This window comes from Limulus polyphemus, unplaced genomic scaffold, assembly GCF_000517525.1.
Source record: "Limulus polyphemus unplaced genomic scaffold, Limulus_polyphemus-2.1.2 Scaffold37, whole genome shotgun sequence".
Lineage (NCBI taxonomy): Eukaryota > Metazoa > Arthropoda > Merostomata > Xiphosura > Limulidae > Limulus > Limulus polyphemus.
The window spans coordinates 569,913-596,948 of record NW_013665647.1 but is presented as its reverse complement, the minus strand read 5'-3'; the positions used below and the strand labels follow the sequence as shown (position 1 = coordinate 596,948).

Sequence of the window (27,036 nt, the reverse complement as noted above, 5' to 3'; positions counted from 1 at the left end):
GTTTGTGTCAAAACAATATAACATAAATAAAATAATGCCAAATTAAAAGAAATAACAAACTTAGATTTTTGACTTTGATAGACTGATCCTGCCTGTCTCTTGTAACATTGTCCCGCTCTATTAAAAGGCCGAACCAGTCCATTAAGTAACATTGTCCCGCTCTATTAAAAGGCCGAACCAGTCTAAAATAATGCCAAATTAAAAGAAATAACAAACTTAGATTTTTGACTTTGATAGACTGATCCTGCCTGTCTCTTGTAACATCGTCCCGCTCTATTAAAAGGCCGAACCAGTCTAAAATAATGCCAAATTAAAAGAAATAACAAACTTAGATTTTTGACTTTGATAGACTGATCCAGCCTGTCTCTTGTAACATTGTCCCGCTCTATTAAAAGGCCGAACCAGTCCATTAAATCTTTACTAGTTCTACACTGCGTAAAATATCCTTGAAACAAAGAATAACTTTATTTTAGTGCTGTTTCGAGAAATCACTTATCTTTGTGAGCATGTGCAGGTCCTACGAACTTTAACAGGTAAGTTACTCCATAATAACATTTACACAAGTAACGTGAATGGACAGTAAACGTATATTTAATATGTATTTGGTTAGATCAATATACAACATCAAGTTTCTTAAATAGTAATAATTACTTTGTCTAAATGTGATATTGTTTACATGTGACAATTCTGTTTCGGTATCTTGTAATATCGCCAGGTTTCTTTGGTCGTCACTAGCCACGAGGATATCCAACTGATGAACAATGGTATAATAGTCAAGCCTTTTGTAGAAGCATGTTGCTCATAATTAAGACTATTTATTATTAGTTGTAATTAGTAATGTAAAATTTTTAGTAGCTCTTCTGATAGATGTTGTTACATAATTGGTTAAACAATGATATTATACTGGGCAAAAATTAACACTATTTTACAACAATAATGATGTTCAATCGAATTATTAGACCATCTTTATACCAGTAATAAACGACCTTATAACACCAAGTATGTTAATTTTCTTTAATTGAACACACACACAATATTTCGCTTTACAGCTTCATTTCAAAGCTTTGTACTGTCAGTTACAGTTTGTGTTTTAGAGGAACACTTCTGAAGAAGCTGTACAGCGAAACGTTGAATGTCCAATTAAAGAAAAATACCAAAGTTGGTGTTATAAAATCGTTTATTACTAGTATAATAGTCTCTTTTATACACCAATATGCACTACAGAAAGTGAATATTGTTTGTTTCCTTGTAATTAAGCACAAAGCTACACAATGGGCTATCTGTGCTCTGCCCACCACGGGTATCGAAACCTGAATCCTAGCGTTGTAAGTCCGCAGACATGTCGCTGTGCCACTGGGGGGCAAAGTAAATATTAGACCATCTTACGAAGTTAAAGAAAACAAGTTTAATGAATCCTAACTAACAATTATTTAGTTTTGTGAACTTTTTTATTTTGTCATAGCCTAAGATGTATGTTTTTTTCATCTTCCATAATTTTTACAGTGTATTTTAATATTTCAAGATCATTTTATTGTTTTTTCAACTTCATGAATGGCCTAATGATTCGTTTGAACAAATTATTATTAAGTATTGTTAATTCTCGCTTGTTATAATATGAAATAATATAATATGCTCCTTAATATGAAATCACGTTATTCATTCATTTGTTTTTCTCCTTAAATAAAATGTCTTATCAAAGTTCGTATATCCTGTTCAGTCTCGCTGAAAGTGGTTGCACGAAAAGTTGCTCAACTGCATCCTATAACCTATTTGCTGCAACTTTAATGAGCTAATAAACGTTTTACAGTAAATGACACAATGACCGAAGAACGGAAGTCGCCCAAACATTTCAAACTAAACTAATTCAGATTTGATTTCACAGTTGAAAGCTGTTTTAAATGACTTTAACTTTATAGGTTATAAAATAAGATTTTGTTCACCTGTAACATCTTTGGACATAAAGCATGTATTAAGCAGTTTAAAATGTTAGAGAACACAGTAAATATAGCTTTAAAAAGGTCTGGGGTAGGAAATAGGTTAGAATGAAAAGTATTTATTTGCACGACGTTTCGGGGAAAATTCAAGCCACAGTTTTGAAGCTTTGATGCACCTGAGAAAAGCCGTGCTGCTCGAAACGTAGTGAAATTAAGTATACGTTTAAAATTATAATGCTGTTTTTATATAAACGTTTCGGAAAACGCAATATGTAAAGTATTTGTGCATTCAAACAATTGGCTACACCACTTCTAGCCCTGGCTAGCTTTCTTGTAACGTATCATCAGAGATAGAGGGAAGGCTGATAGTTAACAGCACCAACCGCCAACCCTTAATCTTCTCTAATCGAAAAGAAGGATTTCACCGTTACTTTTATAACGCACGTACGGCCAGAAAATGCGTCTTGTGACTTTGCGGAAAGTGACCCGAACCATGAGCCCTCAGACTCACACTAGCCACTAGGCCACATTACGGTAGGACACTAAGACATGATTCGGTAGTTAAATATTGCTTTATAGATATTGGAGCAAGCGCGTGTTTTGTGCTGAACGTATGTAGACGCCACTATCTTCAATAAATCAACTAAAATTTTGTATAATTATTATAAGGTATATAAAATATAGCAATGAGTAGAAAACATTGAATCTCCATATTTTGTTGTGAACCACTTCTCGATTATTAGTATTAAGTTACAGTGAAGTTAGACTTGAAAAGAAAGATCGCCGAGACGTGTTTAAATCAACACCTTAACTTATCAAACGTTCAAAGTCTTAACGCGAAGAAAAAGCAAATGAAACACCAGACTCTCATCATTCGACTCTAATACCATATTGATCACGTTTTCGCTAATTAAATTACTTGTATATCGTTTCTTTGATAGCTAAGCAGCGTTTTCTTCACAAGCAGACATCTTATGGATGAATAACAGGTTACAAAATTGTGAAGTCCACATATAACCATATTTAATTAAAGACCGCTGATTTTCTAGCTCTTATTGTCAGAATAATAATCATTTTTTCTATAATTCGTGAAATCTGTATTGCAATGTACTATTTCACCACATGAGCTATATATATGTTTGTCTGTCCATATATCTAGCTATCAACATATGTATCAATCAGTACTTTAAAAATCCGAAAAAAATAACTATCTATCTTTTAAACATACTTAATTCAACGTTTACCAAGTTTCAACTAACGTGAGTATAAAAAATATATAATGAAAATCTGCTTGACGTGATTAACTAACATTCCATTCTACTTGCATAGTTTCAAAGTGTAATGGACCATAAACATACGAGAGAATTTCACGCTACAATAGCTTTTATTTCCTGGCAAGGCCTGTTTGAAGTAGCAAACCTAACTAACAACCTGTTCAGAATACCTAGGGGTTTGATTGGAATCCTGTTTACAGTAGTGTCGGAATGAATTTGTCACCAACTTAAAGAGTATCTATGCTTTGTGAATAGTTTTATTTTCCACAAGAACCTGTCACATAATCTGACAACTTTAAAGGGTAGAATGAAATATAATTCACTTTGTTTTATGTATGTAAATAAAGTAAGAAACTGGAAATGTGATTTTAACACTGAGTTAACATGAAACAATTCCAGGACGAACTTACAATTTCAACTACAAAATTCTCTAGGCTTACAACTCATCCATTTTCGTATTCGATTGGCTCGAGTTACTATTAAATAAAACAAAAAAAAAAGAATTATACATTGTTACAAAGAACACACGGGCTGCAAGAGTACGTGGATCCCATACATTTCATTATATCTGGAAACTTTTACCAATTTTACTCTAAGTGTTGCATCTATACTATAATGTTTGAGTTACTAGTTATCACTCAAGGAATTGTTGGTTAGAATATAAATAAATAACGAACACAGTTTTAGTTCAAGAAACTCCGTCAGTTTGAGCCTCACTATCTTGAAGAGTGGAGTCGCAAAACCTTTGTGTTTTTATTTGTTGGATAAAGTTGTTAAAACTTTTTTGTCAAATGAAATGTCCACGGACTGTACTCTTCACATTCTCTTTGTTTCAGATTCTTAATAATCTATGCATATTTTATTACATGTTACTAGATTCCTAATGATCTATGCATATTTTATTACATGTTACTAGATTCCTAATGATTTATGCATATTTTAGTACATGTTACTAGATTCCTAATGATCTATGCATATTTTAGTACATGTTACTAGATTCCTAATAATCTATGCATATTTTAGTACATATTACTAGATTCCTAATGATCTATGCATATTTTAGTACATGTTACTAGATTCCTAATGATTTATGCATATTTTAGTACATGCTACTAGATTCCTAATGATCTATGCATATTTTATTACATGTTACTAGATTCCTAATAATCTATGCATATTTTAGTATATGTTAATAGATTCCTAATGATCTATGCATATTTTAGTACATGTTACTAGATTCCTAATGATCTATGCATATTTTAGTACATGTTACTAGATTCCTAATAATCTATGCATATTTTAGTATATGTTACTAGATTCCTAATGATCTATGCATATTTTAGTACATGTTACTAGATTCCTAATGATCTATGCATATTTTAGTACATGTTACTAGATTCCTAATGATCTATGCATATTTTAGTACATGTTACGAGATTCCTAATGATCTATGCATATTTTAGTACATGTTACTAGATTCCTAATGATCTATGCATATTTTAGTACATGTTACTAGATTCCTAATGATCTATGCATATTTTAGTACATGTTATAAGCAGGGATCACAAAAGAGAGACGTTTCCAAAGAAACGATTTTCAGAAGGTGAACGAAACGATTCACATAAAATTAATAAACTCTGCAGAAAAACAATAAACGAGTCAAGCATATTGATGAAAATAATTTTCATAGCTTATGTTCTTAATAACGAATTTTAAATACTGTATTTATATGTATATATATGGAGAAAGAAATAACATAGTACACATAGGACAAACAAATTATATACTGTAGAGATTCCAGTGTCATAATGGTAAACTTATCCTTGTAAAAGCAATATCTACGAAACTAGCATTCACTCAGCGGTGGAGATAAATTTATTCGCCAGACTTAATTTATTAACATATTTCATATGTGAAATGATATTAAAAGAGGGTGGGTGATGTAGTACATTACTGGATTAAGGAGTGTAACTATCAGTTTCATTTCTTTAATTATTAGCATTCGATGCTCGTACAGTTTTATGACCATTATGACGCCAGGATACTAATTTCAAGAGATAAATTTCACTTTCAACCCCCGATATTCTGTTATGAAATAACCACTCTTTATTTTACTACTTTCTTTTGTTGTTTCCTTAGATGCAACAACCTTCACACAACTGGTTGCAGGCAGTGAATCGTGGTTTTAGCCCTAGGGTATTTTGTTTTTATGTTTTTTAAAATAGAGGTTAAATCTGATATTATAGTGAATTCTCGCATTATGAGCATGTAGGGTAAATGGGCAATTTAGAAACCTCTAGGCATTACGTATATCTGCCCTTAATATGGAATTACAGACCAGGGAGAGGTGGCACGCAGCAGCACCATCCGCCACAAAGGTTTGTCCACTTTTTGGACCGAATAGTCAGATTGACTGTCACTTTTATAACTCATCCAAAGCTGAAAATGTAGCACACATTTAGTGGTATCACGTGTCGAGCCTTGGATCCATCCCAGTACTCAAACGACTATACCATGTCCTGCTTTATATATTTATCAGAAAAAAATTTATTATTTTATTATCTTTTGAACCGTTTCTAGATATTAATATAGTGTTATATGCGTAGATCGACGTTGATACATTTCAGATCCTTTCAAGTTTTATTATTTGGTGAAAATACGTTTTAGTAGCTGTTTCTTTATTTGCAGTTAAGCACAAAGCTACACCGTGGGCTATCCGTGATGTCCCAACCACGGGTTTCGAAACTCGGTTTTTCTTTATTAGTCCACATACTTTCCGCTGTGCCACTGAGGAGCTTTTTTGAGATGAACTAACTTCTATAGATGTTAGTAACTTTCATTTAATTTCTTTAGTTTATTGATTTCTGTTTATGATAAAACTATTAAGGCTATCTGTCGCTTTTCTTACTTTTGAACTACTCACCAGAGGTAAGACAGACAGCCACTACCACCCATTATCCACGCTAAGGAATTGATTTTCATTCTTATAACACACACACAGCCCGAATTGCGAGAAATACTTTCTGATATCGTACGGGCTTGAACCAGGATCGTAAGCCCCAAAATCCAGAGTTCTACCATAGGGCTAGCCTGCGCTCGTAAGTAAGTAAAAAAAAAAAAAGTTTTATGCAGTTGGTTCTCAATCGGGTTTCGAACATATGTTAAACTTTGTGAACAAAAATAACTGTAAACTTCTTTTACAGAATTCTAACTGTATAAACTGTAATGTTTTTAACCTCATCTGATTGAGAGTCGGGCTAAAACCCAAGCCCACGATATGTTTTATACTTTCAGCGTTAAAAAAATAGCCGTTATTCGGTTAGAAATAGTCGGTGGCATTTTGTGCTGCTGATTGGTTAATCTATATTTCTGGTCACCAGCAATAAATTAGGGACTGCTATGCCTGTACTTTTGTGTCTCTGCGCTGGCCGCTTAACTTATAGATGTTTTTCATTATAATTTTATAAGTATAGTATCACTTAGTTGTGCAAGTAAAATTCTGTTTTCGTACTAGTATTGTTGTAATTACATAATACCCAAAGCTATTTTATTACATTTTTCCTCAAATTTTAATATTATATATAGTCAAATGTATTTTTCCACTGTTGGAGATTCTTTAAATGAAGTAGGTTAAAGGTGTTTTTACGTGTTCCAAGTATCGTCCTTTAAGGTTGAAAATGAGGCCTAAAGGAGTGAAATTACATTAGATTAAATACATGAAGAAGTTCTTAGGTTGATTAGTCAAAAGTAATGGTCTATGCTACTACTTCACCATATATATATATATGCTGACTATTAAGAAATAATAAGTTTAGCAACAATGTAAAAGTTGTGTCATTATACAATATTAACATAAAATTTTATGTCCTACGTATCCCTATCTTTTGTGGAATGGTTGGTTGTAAATAAAGGTCATCTCGTTACTTAGTTTTGTAACGTTAAAATCTGGGGCTCAATTTCTCGTGATGGCGACAACATAGATAACCCATTGTTATAGCTTTGTTCTAACAACAATTGATGTGGTTTAGCAATACGTCTCAGGACTTACAGCGCTAAAATCCAAAATATGAATCCCCGCCGTAGCCAGACCGCAGACAGCACATATTATAACTTTGTGCTACACAACAAAGTATACGCAAGCAGGTGTGTGGAAGTTATTTAGGCCATTTCGCATACACCCACCACAATGAATTTACGAGATACATTAACCATTTGTCACGCATGAAATCTTGATTAAGCAATCACTTTTGAGGGTGGGGCAATGGGCCAACATGCTAGTATAATTGTTTTGTCTCATTTATGGTGGCTACGTGAGTGTTTTGCCCTTCTTGCATTCTGGGAAACGCAGTCGTAGAAGTTTAAAGCCTGAAACATCGACATATTTTCCAAGCACTTTCATTTATTTTTAACTGGAAGATAATAACCAGTAATGGTTTATATAGAAACTTTTAACCCTTTTATAGAGAAGAAATGTGTTTTTTCTCTGGAAGCTTAACCTAACGATTCAAAGAAGTTTGGGTAGCGGAGGCTTCTGTTCTTGGAAAATGCATTATTTAGACTAAAAAAATCTCGTATAACTTATAGATGAATCTATCCCACATATTCAAATTTCGCAGCTAATTATTATCTTACTCTTTTCTTGTTAAACATGTTCTGAACTTCTTACAAGATAAGAAGCAATCAAGAAGGGTTTATAACCAAGACTTATGTGTTTTAAGTTACTTATTACTTTCGTTTCGTGTAGAATCACTGAAACTTGCTTACTGATTAGTACACGAAACGTTCCGCTTTGCAGAGTGATTATTTTTCAAACAAAGTATTTAGTAACGCGGTACTAGCTGGAAGATGTTTGTTTAAAAGTTTACAGGATGTAAGTTCTACATTTGACTCTAACGGCTAAGCACCAGATGCATCATCATCACTGATGGCAGCGCGATGAGCGGTGGTCGACCCCTTCACTATACCAACAAACCAGAAAACTTGGTGACTGGCCAATGATTGGCACACCTTTAAAGGTGCGCGGCCTTCCTTTCATCCGCTGCCGCATACCCTACCATTCCGGGCAAAGACAAGGCGTATCCGTTTCAATAAATTTAGAGTAAAAAAAAAGACTCAATTATAGGGTTGCTCAATTTTTACTTAATCGATTTGTGAAAATGAGTCTTATTCATCGATGAATGATGAAGAAATAATAGAATGGTTCTAAGTTAACAAATTGTTCCAGAAATTATTATTCAATTTAAGAGTTAAGATATTTTTTTTAATTAAGCATTAATACTTCAGTTCAGCGGTAATAAATAACCAAAATGAGCATTGTAAATTAATTTACAATAAATATTTATTAAAACATGAGCTAGAGTTTTAAAAGTACGCTTACGCAGATGAAGTCAAGATATAAATGGAAACGTAGACCTACAGTACAAGAAGCGACAGTCGGATCATTACACATGTTAAGCAGTTGCTGGATTTATTATGGCATGTGTTGTTGCTTGCAGAAATGACGTTTTTAATACTTACTCATCTTGTTCACATTGCCCCTTTATCAGGATTCCATCTTAGTTTTCAGAAAGTAAAAAAAAGGGGGGTCTGATTATTTCTTAGTAAAAAAGATCATTCGATTCTATTATGTCATCAATACTCATGTGTCTGATTATTTCTTAGTAAAAAGAGCATTTGATTTTGTTATGTCAACAATACTCATGTGTCTGATTATTTCTTAGTAATGAAACATGCATTTCAAGATAGCCATAGAAATTGTTTGTGAATGTTTGATACATTTTACTACTCTTTTCTATCTCTATATAGTTCAGTATGTGATAAAATCAAATCAAGGGTGTTTGTTTCTAATTGAACACAAAACTACACAACGGGCTATATGTACTGTTCCCACAGCTTGTATCAAAACCCGTCTTTTAATGTTATAAGCCTTCAGTTTTACCGCTGTGCTACTGGGGCAGATCAAGAGTGTATTTATCGAGGTTGGTGGTTAGCATACCGAAAAGTAAATCGAAAGGTCAAAGGTTCGAAACACGATATATCGCCGAACTTTCGGTTATAGGGATGTTCTAACTATGCCAGTAAGTCCTCTTAGTTGTTTAAGAGTAGTCGCGTAGGCGTTTATTGCTTCGGATTGTTTGACCTCTCTCTATTCAACAAAGATGGCTGTGTCTGAACCTTGGGACCTTTGACCTGACTGTTCAGCCTATAAGACGTATAAAGAATAAACTTGGAACGGTAACAAAAAGTAGATGTGTTAGTTATAAAATAAAACTTCATGCTTGTTGAAAACCAAATTGCAAGATGCGTTTCATGCACGCGTGTTCTTACTTTATGTTTTATGAACTGGACAATTGCAGGTTTCATACGATAAAATTGAGAATTTATCAATGCTTTAGATAAAAACACTGTACTTAATAAATAAAAGTCCTTAACAAGACCGTGGTTTATACTTAATCAGACAAACCCTAAAAAGTAATTTATACTTTTCTTTATATATGGTTTACGAATCAATTAAGAATATAATAATGTTACATACATTCATTTTCACAGTATGATCAGTTTGATAGACAATTGTTACACAAAAGTTATTAAATAATCTTTGAACAAGTAAGAATTTATGGTTTATAAATCAATTAAGAGTGAACTATATAACAATGTTACATACATTCATTATCACAGTATGATCAGTTTGATAGACAATTGTTACACAAAAGTTATTAAATAATCTTTGAACAAGTAAATTTATGGTTTATAAATCAATTAAGACTGAACTATATAATAATGTTACATACATTCATTGTCAGAGTATGATCAGTTTGATAGACAATTGTTACAAAAAGTTATTAAATAATCTTTTAACGTGTAAGAAGGCAAGTAATCGTGATATTTTATGTAACCTAAATATCTTCGAAACATTTCTTGACTTTACACGAAATGAAATGTGAAACGACGATATTTGTAACATCAATAAGCTGCTATTAAGCATTAAAGTGGCGTTCCTTAAAATAGAAAGGAATGCGTTTTATCTTCTAAATCAGGAGTTCTCAAAAACCTTTTCAGCACAAGACCTTCTAGGATATTTCACATCTGATTGAGGCTACCCACTCAATGACCCTATAGATACTGAGTATTAGTAAAATATCACAATAATCCAAACTATTTTCCAGTGATCTCAGTATTGTAATTATTCTTGAATATACTGTGTATAGTAAAAACGTTTATTCATAATTGGACGTAATATGCATGTTTTACCAATAATAACACACACACATATATATATGTATATGTATCATAATCTTTGAAGGTAATTTTATGCAGTGTAATAATTATAATTCTTTGTTTCAAACTCAGAACGAGGACTTTCTAATCAGCTTTAGAACACTTATAATACCACATTTGTATTAAATACTAAGCCTAGGATTAACTTGAGTTCTTAATTCATATCTAATGTCATAAGATGTCATATCTGGACAACTGAACAAACGTCAGTGTGTTTCTAGGCCGACTTAACACTAGGATTTACTTATATGATTTAGGTAACCGGTCAATACCTTAAACGATGGCATCCAATAATAATGGACAAAACATTCGGCTATAGTATGTATGACATGTTATTGAACACAAAGTAGAAAGAAATACATTTATATCCTAGATAACTACTAAAAATACGTGGAAATAAAATCAACCTTATTCTTGCATCTATACATAAAGAAATAAACCAAGGTTAAAGAATAGAGATCTATCACTTAAGACTAAACGTCTTTGGAAATATATATATACTAAGCCCACATTAAGTAACAAAACTGTTCCACACCCAGCTAAATACGACAGCTGCAACTGAATCACCTCATATCAGCACCGTCTAAACAGACTAGGCTGGTTGAAAATGCCGGTAAGTACATCTTCTAAAAACGTGACTACTCTGGGGCCAAGTCTATTTAAAACAGCAATAAAAGAATGTACTTTACTTAACGCCGTAGCTCACAAGCCGTGATTGATCGCATATTGAATTTGTTAAAATGAATTTCTGATAAAAATAGTTGTCTAATTACTATGTATTTTCACCTTTATTAATGGTAAGAACGAACTTACATAAATACACGTCATAAAACTAATTTGCAAAAATTAAGTATGATTTAGGGATGACAGTGCAAAAAAAGTACAGAAACAAGGTTGGGATGAATACACAAAAACCATACAAAAATTCCTACATAAGTAACTAGTAAGTACTGAGTCAATCTTACAAGCTTATGGTTATTAGCCACTGTAAGACTGTATAACGTTATTCAGTTTAAATGCTTATATTTAAACTTGAATTCATTCAACTGACAGGAATTCAACATGTTGTTGTAGATAAAAATTATCATTGGAAAAATTTTGCTACTTGTGTAGTGATTTTTGTATGGTTTTGTGTATTCATACTTAACTTGTTTCTGTACATTTTGGCATTGTCATCCCTACATCATAGTTAATTTTTACAAAGTTGTTTTTATTACTTGTTTCTCCTCTTTTTTTAAACAGTTTCATTGAAGTCGGTTAATATTAAGAATATTTTGCTTTATTTTTCTAATTCAATGATAATATATATATTGTTAATATCATATCAGTTTTGTCAGTTTCTTCATTTCACTTGTAGAATGACCTCAAACGTTGACATTATAACGCACAATTGGCCACAATAGATTATTGATCATTACTGGTCTTAATCTTGTCTTCTTGGGACTTAATGTTAAGGAACCTACAATAAGGAAAGAACATTATTGTCGGTACTGCCATCCCTACATCATTTTACATTTAAAAATGTTTTTATTACTTGTTTTGTGACTTTTTCCCCCCTAACTGAAAGTGAGTGTATTCTTTGAATCTGTGTAATAAAATTTAATATTATGTTTATTTAGTTTTTTTTTTTTGCTCCTTCACTTCATACATAACATAGGGGTTGGCTCCATAGAGACACCGATTATACAGTGTACAAAGCATCGAGTATTCTACATGTTACAGTCATTTAATGTTCATCTATTATTGGTTGGGAATTCCTATTTCACCCTGTACGTAAGTTTTTTAAAAGAACATCAAATATCTGTAAGAAAGCTAACTTCAAGGGATAATGATAACATAGTTTACATTAGAATTATGTGTGTGTGTTTTTTAGCTTATATTAACCACTACAGTACTAAGTGATAGCCTGTTCCCTATTAAACTCAAAATACTTTTCTGTAGTACAAAGGCCATTGCGAAAACTTCACACGTTTTTTGGCTAATTTGGGAAAAGAAAAAAGAAATGGACACTTTGGCTATTTAGATAGTTCCCAGTTCTCCACTTTAGCAACACTTTTCAATGATACTGGGAGTCCCACAAGCTATGAAACGTTAGATAATGGCAATTAGGTGTCCAAATAAGGCATAATTTGTAAGCATCATTGAGTAATAGATTGAATGCGGCAACCATTTTTTTTCTCGGTCCATCCCTACATACTAAACACTACTGTGCTTGATTATAAGGCTGTTTTCTCTTTAGGGTTCAATCAAACAGTTATTTGTTTTCGTGAATAAATAATTAACGTTACAGCTATATGCAAGTTTCACAAACTTCACAGGATAAACTCATGGAGAAGTTTATAAATGTGTCATATCTTTTTTGCCCAGCTTCACTAGTGAACATACAGAAACATAAATAAATTGATAATTAATCAAAGGAATATAAACTATAGTACACAAGGTGCGCCCCCCAGTAGCACAGCGGTATCTCTGCGGACTTACAACGTTAGAAACCGGGTTTCGGTACCCGTGTTGAGCAGAGCAAAGATAGCCCATTGTGCAGTTTTGTGCTTAACTAACTTCAAACAAACAAACACAAGGTGTAAAGTGTTTGTAATCACGATCGTTGGCGTAATGCCAAACGTTTTCGCATATAAAGCAACTTTAAAGTATTTTAGTGACTTTATCTGAGATATAACACCCTATGTTTTACCGGATAAACTTTCCTACCTTAATAATACATAATTAAGGGTCGGACAATGAATAATATTAGATATCGTAATAAATATGCTATTTTCAATAAGTGTTATTAACTGCCTGTTGTTGTGGGTTCCAATTTCATACCATGTTTAACACCTTTCTTCAAGGATAGTTCCACAATGTTACTTCAGTCTGATTTATATAACCTCTTCTCAGCTTATATCACTGAATTGATCACAGACTAACAAATTCATGATATCTCTGGGTAAAAAAGAAACTTAGCGAGGTTCTATATTAAGAAACACTAAAACATTTCCCCTCAACATAGTTTTATTTTATTTCTGTAAATTTTTGGCTCTCTTGCTGGAGCCTTCAACAAGCAAGATGTTAGTGTTATGTTAGCCTAGGGTTTCTTAATATAGGATATAGAATAAATCCCACGAAATGAGTCGAAAATCACGTTTAGCGAGATTGTTAGAGCCTTTTTAGTTGGCGACAAGATGGATAGCTTGATGTTCTTTATTTACATACATTTACTTGAAAAATGATGAAGAACTGGGCTTAATATACTTTGCTATTACACTGATTTTGTGTTTTATTGGTGTTGTTTTTTGCGCCGATTAAGACAGAACTGGTCTCGTAAACCCAGTGGCTTCAGACGTTATTACAGCTGTTTAAGTATTGCTGAATATGCTGATTTTGTACCTTCATTAACGGGAAGTGTAACGGCAAAGAAACGCCAGTCAATAAATTGTTGATTGAGTTGTTAGCGTTTGGCTAAAATTCCTGGACAATAGTTAACAAAGATAGAGATAATCTATTGTTAGTCATACAAGCTGATTTTAAAAGTAAGAAACTTTATGTATTCTTGACTTTCTTTTATAATCCTCATATTTAATTAATTTAGAACTTGTGGTAACCCTGTCATTCAGATCGTTGTGTACATTGGCAGCCTTAGAAAATGAAGTTTCTTTAACAAGCTATCTACTGTTTCAACTACAACAATCAACACTTCGAATTTCTGTAGTTTAAAAAAATTAAATCCACACTCCATCTAAAAAATAGCAATAAACTGATTCTGAACTTATCATGCTGATAACCAGAAGTTCCGCCCTAGTAACAGTAATGTGAAAACTTAAACTTTCAGTATTCGAAAGCGCCTGCCTAGCAACTGGAGTTAATTAAGTCTTGAAAACTTTTCATTCTCCCTCTCCAGTTCCTCTCTTTTCCAAAATCTAAAGTGTCTTCTCAATTTTTTATCATACGCTTTTATATTGTTCTCTCGTGGTCTTGTTTTTATTTTTCAATCGTCTTTAAAAAATTATATTACTGCATTTGATTTTAGTATGATGAAAAAATTTTACCAAAATGAACGATAACTTATTCAATTTACAATGTGAACAAATAAGAATTAACTATTCCATCGTACTGCATAACTCACACAGATATATATCGAAGTTAGTTAACTATATTTACTCATAGCAGGTCACATTATTGTAAGCCGAATGTAAAATTATAATTGTAAAATAACGAAGTCAGTAATGAGAAATCCTGATCAACTGCAGAGTTAAGTACTTAGTTGCTTTAAGGTTGTATAATGTTTACCTATTTGTTTTACGATTACTTAAAGAAAAAGAAAATTATATATCATAAAAACATTGGTGTTTTAAAATTTTTATAAAGTATGATTTGCTTTTTATGACTATGTAGTGTATATACTTCTTTGTTCAAACGTGTGACACATACATATGTATATATATATATACACACTGATTTATTAAGATTATATAGTCTATACACGGGTATTTTAGGAATATGTGATACATAGTGGTATTATATCCTCCCATTTACTGGAATGAGTTGATATATTTAGTATCATCTAAATAATACAACCATATAACGTATTTAAAATAATATTGTATTTAAAACATTGTGTAGAAATCAAACAAAAAGTATTGTTACCTTTGAAGAAGAAACTGTCATATTAATGATTCACTGATTGAAGTCCTATATTCACTACAATACATCTCTATTTGTGTTATTATATTTTCATGATTTTTAAACTTTAATATTACGTTTCTTTATTAGCTGAAAACATTTGTTTGATAATCTTCCTCTAAAACCTATTTAGATCAAGCTGTAATTTACTCTTTAAAACCGTGTATTCGTAATTATTATTTTAAATAATTTGACTAGTAACGTTTTCATAATTCTTGGTCAAAAGATTACATGATACAATGTGCAGTATGTTTAATTACTATGTGTAATTTAAACGGAATTTAAACCCAATACCGTTTCTGGGATGCTGAGTGACAGAAAGCCAGCAAAAAATACCAATAAAACAAATGTTGAGATTAATATGTATATATTAATATATCTAAATACAGCAAGTTCTACCAAAATATTTTAAGTTTTCATATAAATTATATCCTATTATTATTATTAGAATTTCTGTTTTTCTATCCGTAAAATTGCAAGTAGATAAAGTAAAATAGTTAAATAGTTCCACAACTACCATATAAATATTGTGTTTGAACACAGAATGGTTAAGTTATCAAAGTTATTTACCGTTATAATATTAAGAGCACATAATGAAGATAAGAGGCTCGTTAGATAAATGTTCATGAAGGACGGATCCAAACGTTAGTGGCAGTCTTTTTTGTTATATTAATACCTCATTTCTGTAAAATATGTTAATTCAAATCCACACTACACTGCTCGCGGTTTGTGCTTGACCCATGTTGTTGCATATGTGTCTGGATTAAAACATGATAATGTTAAAATAGCTGCATGAGACATATTTACAAACCACAGTATTCCTGTATACACACACATATATATATATGTCATAATGTAACAAAGTTGGAAATTTGTTACATTTGTTTCTCCTTGTTTTTCTTTAGTTTTTTAATGTACTTAATTTACACGTTAATGTGCTATCGTTATGTCCATATTATAACTCAGATTGTAACTCTCATCAAACGCTTTTTATGAACACGATTTGTACGATGAAAGAATATCAATTATAAAAGCTTTTTCTAGTTTAACTAGCTATTAATTTAAGTACTTGCTTTATATTTTGATCTTGTTATTTTCAACACACACATATATATATGTGTGTGTGTATTTAATTTCTTTCTTAAATTACGTTTTTCTTCTAGTTCTCCAAAGGGAAGAATATTTCACTGAGAATATTACAGAGTTCAGTGACCGACAAATGATCCAATCTTGGCAAACTTGAATAAAAAATGCCGAGAAGATTGTATTTAATCGATTGTTCATGAAACCATTCATTTCTATCAGTTTCTTATAAAACAATCGAGAAATTCAATCAGAACTTTAAGGTTGCTGAAATATATTCAGTTTATATGATTTAAATTAAAATAACGATAATAGTAGCCACTTCAACACCGAAAAAGTGTAAAAATACATAAAAGTTCAACTTACAGTGTAATAACATCCGGATTTGTGATCAGCGGAAGTGAAGGTAACTTTAAGTTGGAGCAGTCAACTATTAGGAGTTTCGCAGGTTTTACGCAGATACATTTGCTCGGACAAAAGACCCCACCTTCCACGGTAAGGGTTAGGTTTGTTTCACTGGATAAAGCTACAGTGAATAAGATAAGGGTTACATTAATGAAATAATTGCTGATGAGTTCTGATGGATTAAAAAACGGCATGACCAATGAATTTTTTACACCAGGGTTGCATGAGACAACAGGGAACGTCCTGATACAATTTCAACGTCCGAAACTTTGAGGTCTTACGTTATGATATTATCTACAGGGCATGAAAGAGATCCTGTGATAGTGGTCCATACTGCTCATGCCTTGTCCGGGAGAAATTCACTTTAAATGAGCGTGTGAGGTCGAGCATCTCATCGAAAGATAATCGTCTTACCTCATGAAAGAAAAAAAAAACTTTGTTCAAAAAGTAAAATATATACAGCAGATTAGGAATCTTTTTTCTTTTCCTCCATTTTACTGGGATTTTCTAACTACAGGATTCCAACACTGACTTTCTGATCGTAAGAAACGAGCAATATTTTCTGCTACTAGACACAGAATACATTCTAACGACAACACGGTCCACGACAGAACGCGTTCGCAACGCGGCGCAAGTTGCTTATTCCTCTGTGACGTCATTCTGTAATCCGGTCAGTGTCTCAGTTTCGATCTATGCTGCCTGAAGCAATCTATGTTGGAGAGAATAACCATTTAAAAAAATAATTACAAATCCAGAGTTAAAAGATTATTACAGTAAGATGCATTAGTACTTTAGAATTATTGTTGATGTATAGTGAAGAGTTTATATTTTATCCCATCTAGAAATTTAAAGATCTTAGATAATCCTTGATTAGATACATTCAGTATTAAGTTGTTATCTGAATTGACAGTGCTCATTTAATTTAGTACAAAATTGTACTACCCTAAAATAAAAAGTTTACAATTAAGTGAATAATTGATAAAATTGAAAACAGCCTATAAAACTTATCTTTAAAATGTTCACAATGACTTAGACACAATAGTATATATTAGTTTACAAACTCACGATGATTGTTTAGCCAAAAAAGAAACTTTGGTAGAGATGCAATTAAAGAAGCATATAAGTCAATGATTTAGCTGATGTTGAGTGTAACGTTATTTTGTTTGTGTCAAATTAAATGATATTTTGAAACATTAACATGTTACTAAAATGTACACCGGTCCATTTGAACAAATTACTAGTTTTTCATCCTTCTGACGAAACAGCGAAGTGATTCAGTAATAAAACAGTAACATAGAATATTTTTATATGTAGCTAAAATTTAATGATGAAATATACTGTTTTATCAAATAGACAAATAAAGTAAAAAGCTAGTTTATTCGAAGCGAATAGTTTTAGGGCAATAAACTTTTGTTCAATTCAAAGCCACACAATTCTTATGATGAATAACGAAAATGAAAATGGACGTCTACTATAAAAAAAAAGATAGAAATAAATAAATAGATGGAGAGAAAAAGAAATAAGTATGTAGCTATCGAATAAAGCATCAAATCATGAGAGTAGTTAATGGGTGCGATACAACAGATAAGGGGAGAGAACAATAACAAAATAAGCTAAAAAAGGGAAACATCCGGCTGTTGAACACTAATAGGTCGAGAGTAAACAAAAAATCATAGAACTAGCACTGCATTCTCAGAAAGAAAATCGCATGTAGTAATTTAGTAAAACTTTCGGAAATACCAAAGTGAAAACACGGTAATCTGTTGTTTTTTTCTGTTTTACATAATAATTATTTTAATTATTCACTCATTTAATTAAAAACAGCTATTTATAATAAATTATTGTAACGTTACCATGTGAAAAATTATAACATTCTGCAATATGCTTTTGTTACTTATATTTATTCAATTCTTTGACACGCACGTTATTCAAAACCTTATATTTTTTTCTTGTATAACAAGTTTACTGACACAGTAACTATTACATTAAAAATGTAGTATGTGATAAGACAATGAATGGATAAATGTTTTCTAAAAATACTGTTTAAATAGGACAGGCAAACTCAAATTTCCTATTGTGTATGAGAGAAATATATCCTTTTGTAAAATCACGCCATCGTTTTCGTCCTTTGGTGAGTTGGTATGTCCTCTAAAACCTAACACCATAAACCTTTTATTACTTGTGTATGAGAGAAATATATCCTTTTGTAAAATCACGCCATCGTTTTCGTCCTTTGGTGAGTTGGTATGTCCTCTAAAACCTAACACCATAAACCTTTTATTACTTTATGTCGGTGATATAAATTCTATTTAGATTCTTGATGTTGTCTGAAAGCAGACATGAAACGGATATTATTAAATGGAGCTTAAATCCTTCTTTTTCTGTTTGGTTGATCAGATTCAACTGTGGATTAATAACGCGTTGCATGAGACCATTGCTGTTAGGAACTCATGGTGTCACAAAAACGGATAATCTCTTCAACTGTAAAATAGGTTTGTAGTCTTAGAAAGTAGAGTTATAAATTAGGCTCTCGGGTTAAATTAAATTGATCATTTTTTTTTCTTTTTCATTAAATTTCCTAAGAGATTATTAATTTTGCTATAATTACCACATATTTATTTTCTTTATTAATTAGTTTAATATTAATGGGAAATGTTTTAATAATAGAAAGATTCTAATAGATCCTAACACTAATTGTCAAGAGATTAATCTTATAATTTTTTTTTCTGGCAAGTTGAAAGAAATGTAAGGGATTGAAATTGTGAAATATTTATCACTTTGTCTTCCTTTAGAGTAAAGCTGGGACCCACATAGCAGTAATAAAGAGTTAAACGACTTTCGTAATTTACTCAAGTGTTTTAGTTATCTAACGATACAGGGTCGTTTTTAGATTTTGTTTTAATAGTTTTACGTCTCGCTTATTTTTCTAACTTCACTGCAACTTGCTTGCTTAGATTATTATCCTATTTTGCACACGTTATAGATTTGCCTATAAATATTTTTGTACTACTGTGATTTCACTAATCCAGGCGAGACTTAAGTGATAATCGTGCTGGGCTATGGTTCGAAGTGTTCAAGGTTTGAAATGTTGTGCTGTTCAAATAAAAACGGATAAAACCCTCGTGGCAGGGGTTGTTACTTAGTTGCTGCCTTTCGTCAGATCAGAATATGTAATTCAAAATTAAAAGAGCCGCGGCTATATCTGAACGTTAGGGGTCTTTGGATTAGTCGATAAGGTTAAAACGTCAGTTTTTCCAGGGATTTTTCTTATTATTATTTCCTACTTTTTAAATATATAACGTTAACAATTTTTATTTCCATGATTTTAAAATTCGAAAAAATACATAGAATTTTTTGCATAAAACAAATCAGCTCATATTGGGTAAACAACCACAAACGAATGCCAGCCGACGGCAACAGTTTCAATGTATTTTAGCTTTCATCATGCATCTTCATCTAGATAATACTTATCTAATTAAAAACACCTTAGGTGTGAAAAAAAATGGTGCGGCCAAAAAAGGATTCAGCGTGCGACTTAAAGGAATAAAATCAAAATTGGCGTTCAAACTGGTACCCACACTTATAGATTTGACAATAATTTTGCAGGAAATATTCATTCAATAGTTAGCTTGGCTGCGTATTTTGTTTTACCCACAATTATGCCCCCAATTGTCTGTTGAAAAGATTTATAATTGTACCACACTTGAAAAAATATCCATAACAGTTAAGTAAGTATCAAATAAAGTTTCCGTACTTAAAATTAAAACAAATAAGAAGAAACTCAATCAAAATTGGAGATGATATAGCTCAGGTATTTCTTTATGGATTGCCTTGAATTTTGGTATGTGAAGTTAGAGTCCAGTGGAGCTCATCCAAGAAAAATATGTGATAGTTTGGATTACCACAGTCCAAGATACAGAAGGTGGGAAATCGCTAAACTATCACTCCTGCAGCACGTTGTTCTGGTCGCATGACACACTACCGTGTGTCTTGATAAATAATATTATTTAGTGATATATTTATATAGATATAGATTTGTTTATATGCAAACTTTTATACTTTCTCATGGAGAAAAAAAAGTTTTAGACATATTTAGTTTTCCAACTAGATTTAAGACTCGGGTTTTTCACACCTTGCGTTTGTATAAAAGATAACACAAAACAAGTTCTGAGGTGTAGCTGGAAATCTAAACAAATATTTGCTATAAAAAAATGGAAAAATGCTCGTTGAAGTCTGAGGAACTTAAAACGCTAGAATCCGGGTTTCCCATTGTGTAGCTTTGTGCTTAATTACAAACAAACCTTTCTTCATCTCTATTTTTTATTTCAATCATTAAGAACATTTGTAGTCGAATTGATAGTAACAGTATATATTTATTCTGTAATTTTTCAGATAATTTCTTTGCTCCTATAGTTATTCAATTCAGGTAAGGTAAAATAGAACAAATTCACAATTTCAGGAGAATAGAATAAGTCGAGTTAGGTGTCAAATCGGTAACCACAAGAATCCCACGAATGCATTTCAGCCTCTGCTCTACTTTCTAAAATAAACTTCATACCTAAAATTATAACATTACAGTCTCTCTATTCTTGGACAACTACACTAAACGTATTTCTTGATTTTATTTGAGTATGTTATTTTATTTTTGTGGTTAGCCATCTGGTGGTGGATCCAACATGTCCATTTGTGTAGGAAGTGCATGAAAAGTTATACATCACGAGTGAGCACATCTTTAAGTCTAAATAAATATTTTATTCTAAAAGCAGATTTCAATATTTGTAAACTTTCGAAATCCTTATTGTTTCTTCATATAATAAGTGGTAATTGCTAACCATTCTGTACGCCCTATTCAATAAGAACTTGGACCAAATAAGTTAACAAAACGTGCATATATTCCAGAAGATGTTGGTTTATGATAAATACTTACCTTGAAACTGCTTGTTCACTATCCATTACAGTATCTTCAAAATAAATTTGAATTATGTTCTTGTTTGACTGAGAAATATATAAGATAATGTTTATTCTTTAAACAATGTCGATATTTATTTACATTCTCTTTTAACTGCAAAACAGCAAAGGTATCGCTTCATAAAATGTGTATCAAAGTAGTTTAAAAACGCCTGGTCAATTTTCATTCTCCCGTCTCTCACAGAAAAAAAAAATCTGGTGCAATTTTAGATCCAATATTAAATATATCCCTTCTCTAAACAATGAAATGAACGTCCCTTTTTACATAGCTTATTCAGTTTTAGGAATCCTGAATTTTTTTATTTCAAATCATTTTATGTTTTTATTTCAGTTTTATTTATTTTATATTTTTATTATTCAGTGCCTACTACAGAAATATTTTATAACGAATTACAACGAATAAATGTTTGATGTGAAATAAAGATCAACAGGGAGAAAGAGAGTATTCTGAAGTATTTTAATTTTTTAATTTTCCCTTCTCATGCACGAATCACTTTGGTCTTGCTTCTTCTGCCACAATATCTAGGTAACAGAAACAATAGTACATGCAGTAAATGTCTACAATATTTTTCCAATAACATTGTGACAGCTCTTGCGTTACGGACAGATAAAATCACTTATGGCGTAATAAGAAGTGTCAAATTCTTGATAGATTAATACCGTAACAAAACTCAAAAACGCTTTAATTCCACGAGAAAAAAGGCGTTTACTATCGAATTTGTCTTCTTCCTTCCTTCCTCCAAAAATCTTAGAAGTCCAAATAAAGGAAGAAAAATGTCAAAAGCAGCAAATTTTAATAAAAACACTTAATTCGGAAATACTTTCGTGGTATTATCTTATAAGTTACCAGAAAAAATTTGTCACTAGAAGTTCAAGATTGCAGTATGATCTTGTGTACTATCAATTACCTTAAGAAAAGTTTAGTTGGAAGTTCTTAAAAATAGTACTAGCTAGTATGTTTTAAATTATCATAAAACAGTTTTGATTGAAAGGTCATGATTTTAAATCTTCCCTGTGTTGTAAAATACATTAAAGTGTTAGTCAGAAATTAATGGACATAGTTTTTATCTTTTAGAATTTTCCCTAAGTTTGGACTGATAGACTAGAGGGAAATCAGCTAGTCAACAGTACACACCGCTAACTCTTGGACTTCTCTTGTCTGACCGAATAGTGGGATTTGACCACCATTCATGAACCCTCAGATTCACAGTCCGAGTATGCTAGTCATTAGACTACGTTCGAACCCATAGACATAATACTGTACTTTGTAATGTAAATAATCAAAAATAAGCTTTAATTACACATTCATTAACACAATATTACATACTGTGGTGTACATATTGCATAAAACGTGGAAGTTAATCCTTGATTTTTCACTTTGTTTTTATTTTATTTCAACATTTAGGATGGTCATACCATTAAAGTATTTCATTCAAATTTCAGTCAAGTCTGTTTATAAAATGAATCTCGCCAGAAGTAAAAAATAAAATTAACAAAATATAATAATAAAAATCAAACACAACAACATTCCAACAGAAGTTAAATTATCTATGACTTTACGAATTCATCATTTTAATCGTGAAAAAGAGCAATAATAATAATATCAAATAATTATCATTCTTACTTTTCGTTGCATTTAAGTGTGAATAAATTGAACAAGAAATATTGTGGATCGATTTATAAGTTATATTTGGGCTAATAGAGACATAATTAGATTTAAATAAGAAACAGTAACATTGGCTATATCGTTACTCTCTACAATTAGTTTCAACGAACTGTTCTGTACTTTACATACACTAAAATTAACTAAAATTACGTGTTCTGCTTTATATCTAAATATTTCTATTTGGAGAATTGTTTGTTTGTAATTAAGCACAAAGCTACACAATGGACTATCTGTGCTCTGCCCACCACGGGTATCGAAACCCGGATTCTAGCGTTGGAAGTCCGCAGACGTACCGCTGTGCCACTGGGGGGGGGCTCTATTTGGAGAAAATCATAGTAATAGTTAATAAAGCTTTGAACACTTTTACCAAACGTTACTTTCTAACAGCGTTTGTATTAATGAAAGTTTGAAGGTGGACAAACATTCATTTTTATATTCTACACAGTTATATATATGTTAAAGCCACATAATGAACTACATTATTTCTGCCAAGAAAAAGATTAATCTTCATATTAAATAAAACTAGTTCTACTTAACCTCAAGTCTACCATAAATGAACACTATTGTATCCGTATATTTCACTTATACGATTAGAAAGATAGTTGTGGTACTTAACCTCAAGTCTACCATAAATGAACACTATTGTATCCGTATATTTCACTTATACGATTAGAAAGATAGTTGTGGTACTTAACCTCAAGTCTAACCTCAATGAACACTATTGTATCCGTATATTTCACTTATACAATTAGAAAGATAGTTGTGGTACTTAACCTCAAGTCTAACATCAATGAACACTATTGTATCCGTATATTTCACTTATACAATTACAAAAACAATTGTGGTGCTTAACCTCAAGTCTAACATCAATGAACATTATTGTATCCGTATATTTCACTTATACAATTAGAAAGATAGTTGTGGTACTTAACCTCAAGTCTAACATCAATGAACACTATTGTATCCGTGTATTTCACTTATACGATTAGAAAGATAGTTGTGGTACTTAACCTCAAGTCTAACGTCAATGAACATTATTGTATCCGTATATTTCACTTATACAATTAGAAAGATAGTTGTGGTACTTAACCTCAAGTCTAACGTCAATGAACACTATGGTATCCGTATATTTCACTTATACAATGAGAAATATAGTTGTGGTACTTAACCTCAAGTCTAACATCAATGAACATTATTGTATCCGTATATTTCACTTATACAATTACAAAAACAATTGTGGTACTTAACCTCAAGTCTAATCAAACCGATGTTGAATTAAAAAAAACACAATGGGGTTGTAAAATGTTCATATAAAACCGATTCTTCTATACGTCTAAATTGCTATTTATTCGCTTCTTGTGAATATTTTGTAGTTTACAGTTTGCGACAAAAGATCAGTAACTCAATCTATGCTCGTAATGAAAATTTATTGATCACTTTTTTCAGTTCATAACGCTTTGTTTCAAATAGAGTACGACCACTAGTAACAGCAAGGACACTTTGGCATTGATTTTGCATATAATATCAGAGTGCTGTTAAGATCCTAAGGTATTTTCGACCAACCCTCTGAAAAGGCTTTCTCCAGACCATCTGCATTCACTTCTTAAGTTCTCAAGATACGAAGTATTTCATACATGCTCGCTAGGATTGAAATTTGGTAGAACATTAAAATCTACAAACGAAAAACGTTTTATGATACACAATTTTAATCTTTATTTAAACCGATCAACGGTTGTAAAAGTCACTCTACATGTTTCAACGTGGTTTCACGTCATCTTCAGGAGTGTGAAAAACAGTTACTGTGTGTTAGATATATACACACGTTCCTTGAATTTTAACCTTTTAATACAGAAATTTGGTGTTAAGTGCGCAGGCAATTCGTCGGTCAATCCCCTTTTCTGCAAAGAATGTGTTGACCAGCTTAATCCCGTAGGAGGGGGCGTAATCGTCCTTTATGTTGAAGCCATGGCTATTTGCACAAGCACACAGTGGCATAAATGGTCATAAGGTGTGATCTTTAAGTAAGTGTGGGTTTAATGGCACCGTTATACAGGATATAGATGTCTATTATGTCCAACACTGCTTTTTCCTACCCACATCATCCTTTTAACACCCCCATATACATGACCATCATGTGAGATAACGTGACTAGATCTAGTCCCAAATTTTCTTCAAATTTGCGTAAGCTTTTCATGTGGCTCAAGTGTGAGGTGTAATTGTTCTATTAAAATATTGCTGTACGTGTCGTTGGTCTATTGAACAAGTTCGTGGCGCGTGTGTGTTTTTCTTATAGCAAAGCCACATCGAGCTATCTGCTGTGTCCACCGAGGGGAATCGAACCCCTGATTTTAGCGTTGTAAAAGTTCGTGGTATCATTTCAGACGAGCCTCTTTTGCGCTTTGCTGTAGTTAGAATGCATCTCATTATGAACTGACATGCAGGCCAGCCTTCTTTTGATGCAGTTGATGTAAACATCTTCCTTTTAAAATTACGCTTTTTGTACTTCCCTGAGAAATGGTATTATTTTTCTTTATTTTATGGTTTAATTTTTGTTGTAATTACTTTTAAATTGATATTATATATATATATATAACTATTTGTGAAAATTAAACTCGAATATTTTGGCCTCTGATTTGACGGCTGATACCTGTATAATAGTTGAATGTGTTTACTGTGTATTTAGATCAAATACATTTCGCCCACACCTCTGCTCTTTTATTTTATAAATGTTCTTAGTATATATGTTTTGAATAAGTATATTAATTGTGTGTGTGCTTTGTTGAAAGTTCTGAGCAGGACCACTTTTAAGTTTTAATCTTTAATTCATCACGTGTGTTTATCTTCCAACTGCGCCGATTCGATAACAATTTCTTCATTAATTCACCCTTACACTTGCCAAACGAAACTGCTTTATTCTCTAAAGGGCGAATAGCTAATAGAAAGCGAAAATTATATAACTCTATGCGTGTGTTCAGAAAAACAACAACAACAACAACATTAGTTATATAATACTAAAGCAAAATGCCCACCAGTGGCACAGCGGTATGTCTGCGTACTTACAACCCTAGAAACCGGGTTTCGATACCCGTGGTGGGCAGAGCACAGATAGCCCATTGTGTAGCTTTGTGCATCGCTTCAAACAAACAAACTAAAGCAAAAACTGAAGAAAGTAAAATCAATGGCTAGAAGTGAAATAAGATAACTACAACACAATGAAATGGACGTTTTCAACACTGAAATGCTGGGTGGGTAATAAAAGAAAAGGTTGCACTAAAAGTAGAAGAAAAGATTGAAGTGAGTCTAAAGAAGAAGGAAAAAGATAGAGAAGTGACTAAAGAAGATACAACCATATAAAAATATGCAGTGGTAGAACCAAACGACGCATGAAACTAAGTGATAAGAAATGAATAAAAGAAGTAAATAAAGAGATAAGAATTCGAACTAGAACGATATGTGGTGAGTAAATACTGAAATTAAATTAGAACAAAAAATTCACACGTTGAATAAGAAACAAACAATTGAATATGCAGGAGAGAAAAAAAGTTTGGAATTTTTATATCTAGAGACTAAGCGATAAGCAATGGTTTAATATCAGAGAATAACAGATAAAAATTAAATGAACAACATATATATACATATATAGCTATTCCACGAGGAAACTCGTTACCGTTAATTAGGGCCCGGCATGGCCAGGTGGTTAAGGCACTCGACTCGCAATCTGAGGGTCGCGGGTTCGAATCCCGCACACCAA

The 27,036-nt window shown here is 32.0% G+C and overlaps 1 protein-coding gene across 1 annotated transcript in view; it reads right to left on the bottom strand.

Moving 5' to 3' along the window:
- LOC106461145 (leucine-rich repeat-containing G-protein coupled receptor 5-like) overlaps positions 1-17,208 on the bottom strand; it is an 89,660-nt gene extending 72,452 nt beyond the window's left edge. The window contains exon 1 of the mRNA XM_022388292.1: positions 16,613-17,208. Coding sequence (XP_022244000.1) covers positions 16,613-16,845 — 233 coding nt within the window. The 5' untranslated portion in view covers positions 16,846-17,208. The remainder of the gene's footprint in view (positions 1-16,612) is intronic.
- Positions 17,209-27,036: the final 9,828 nt, after the last annotated feature.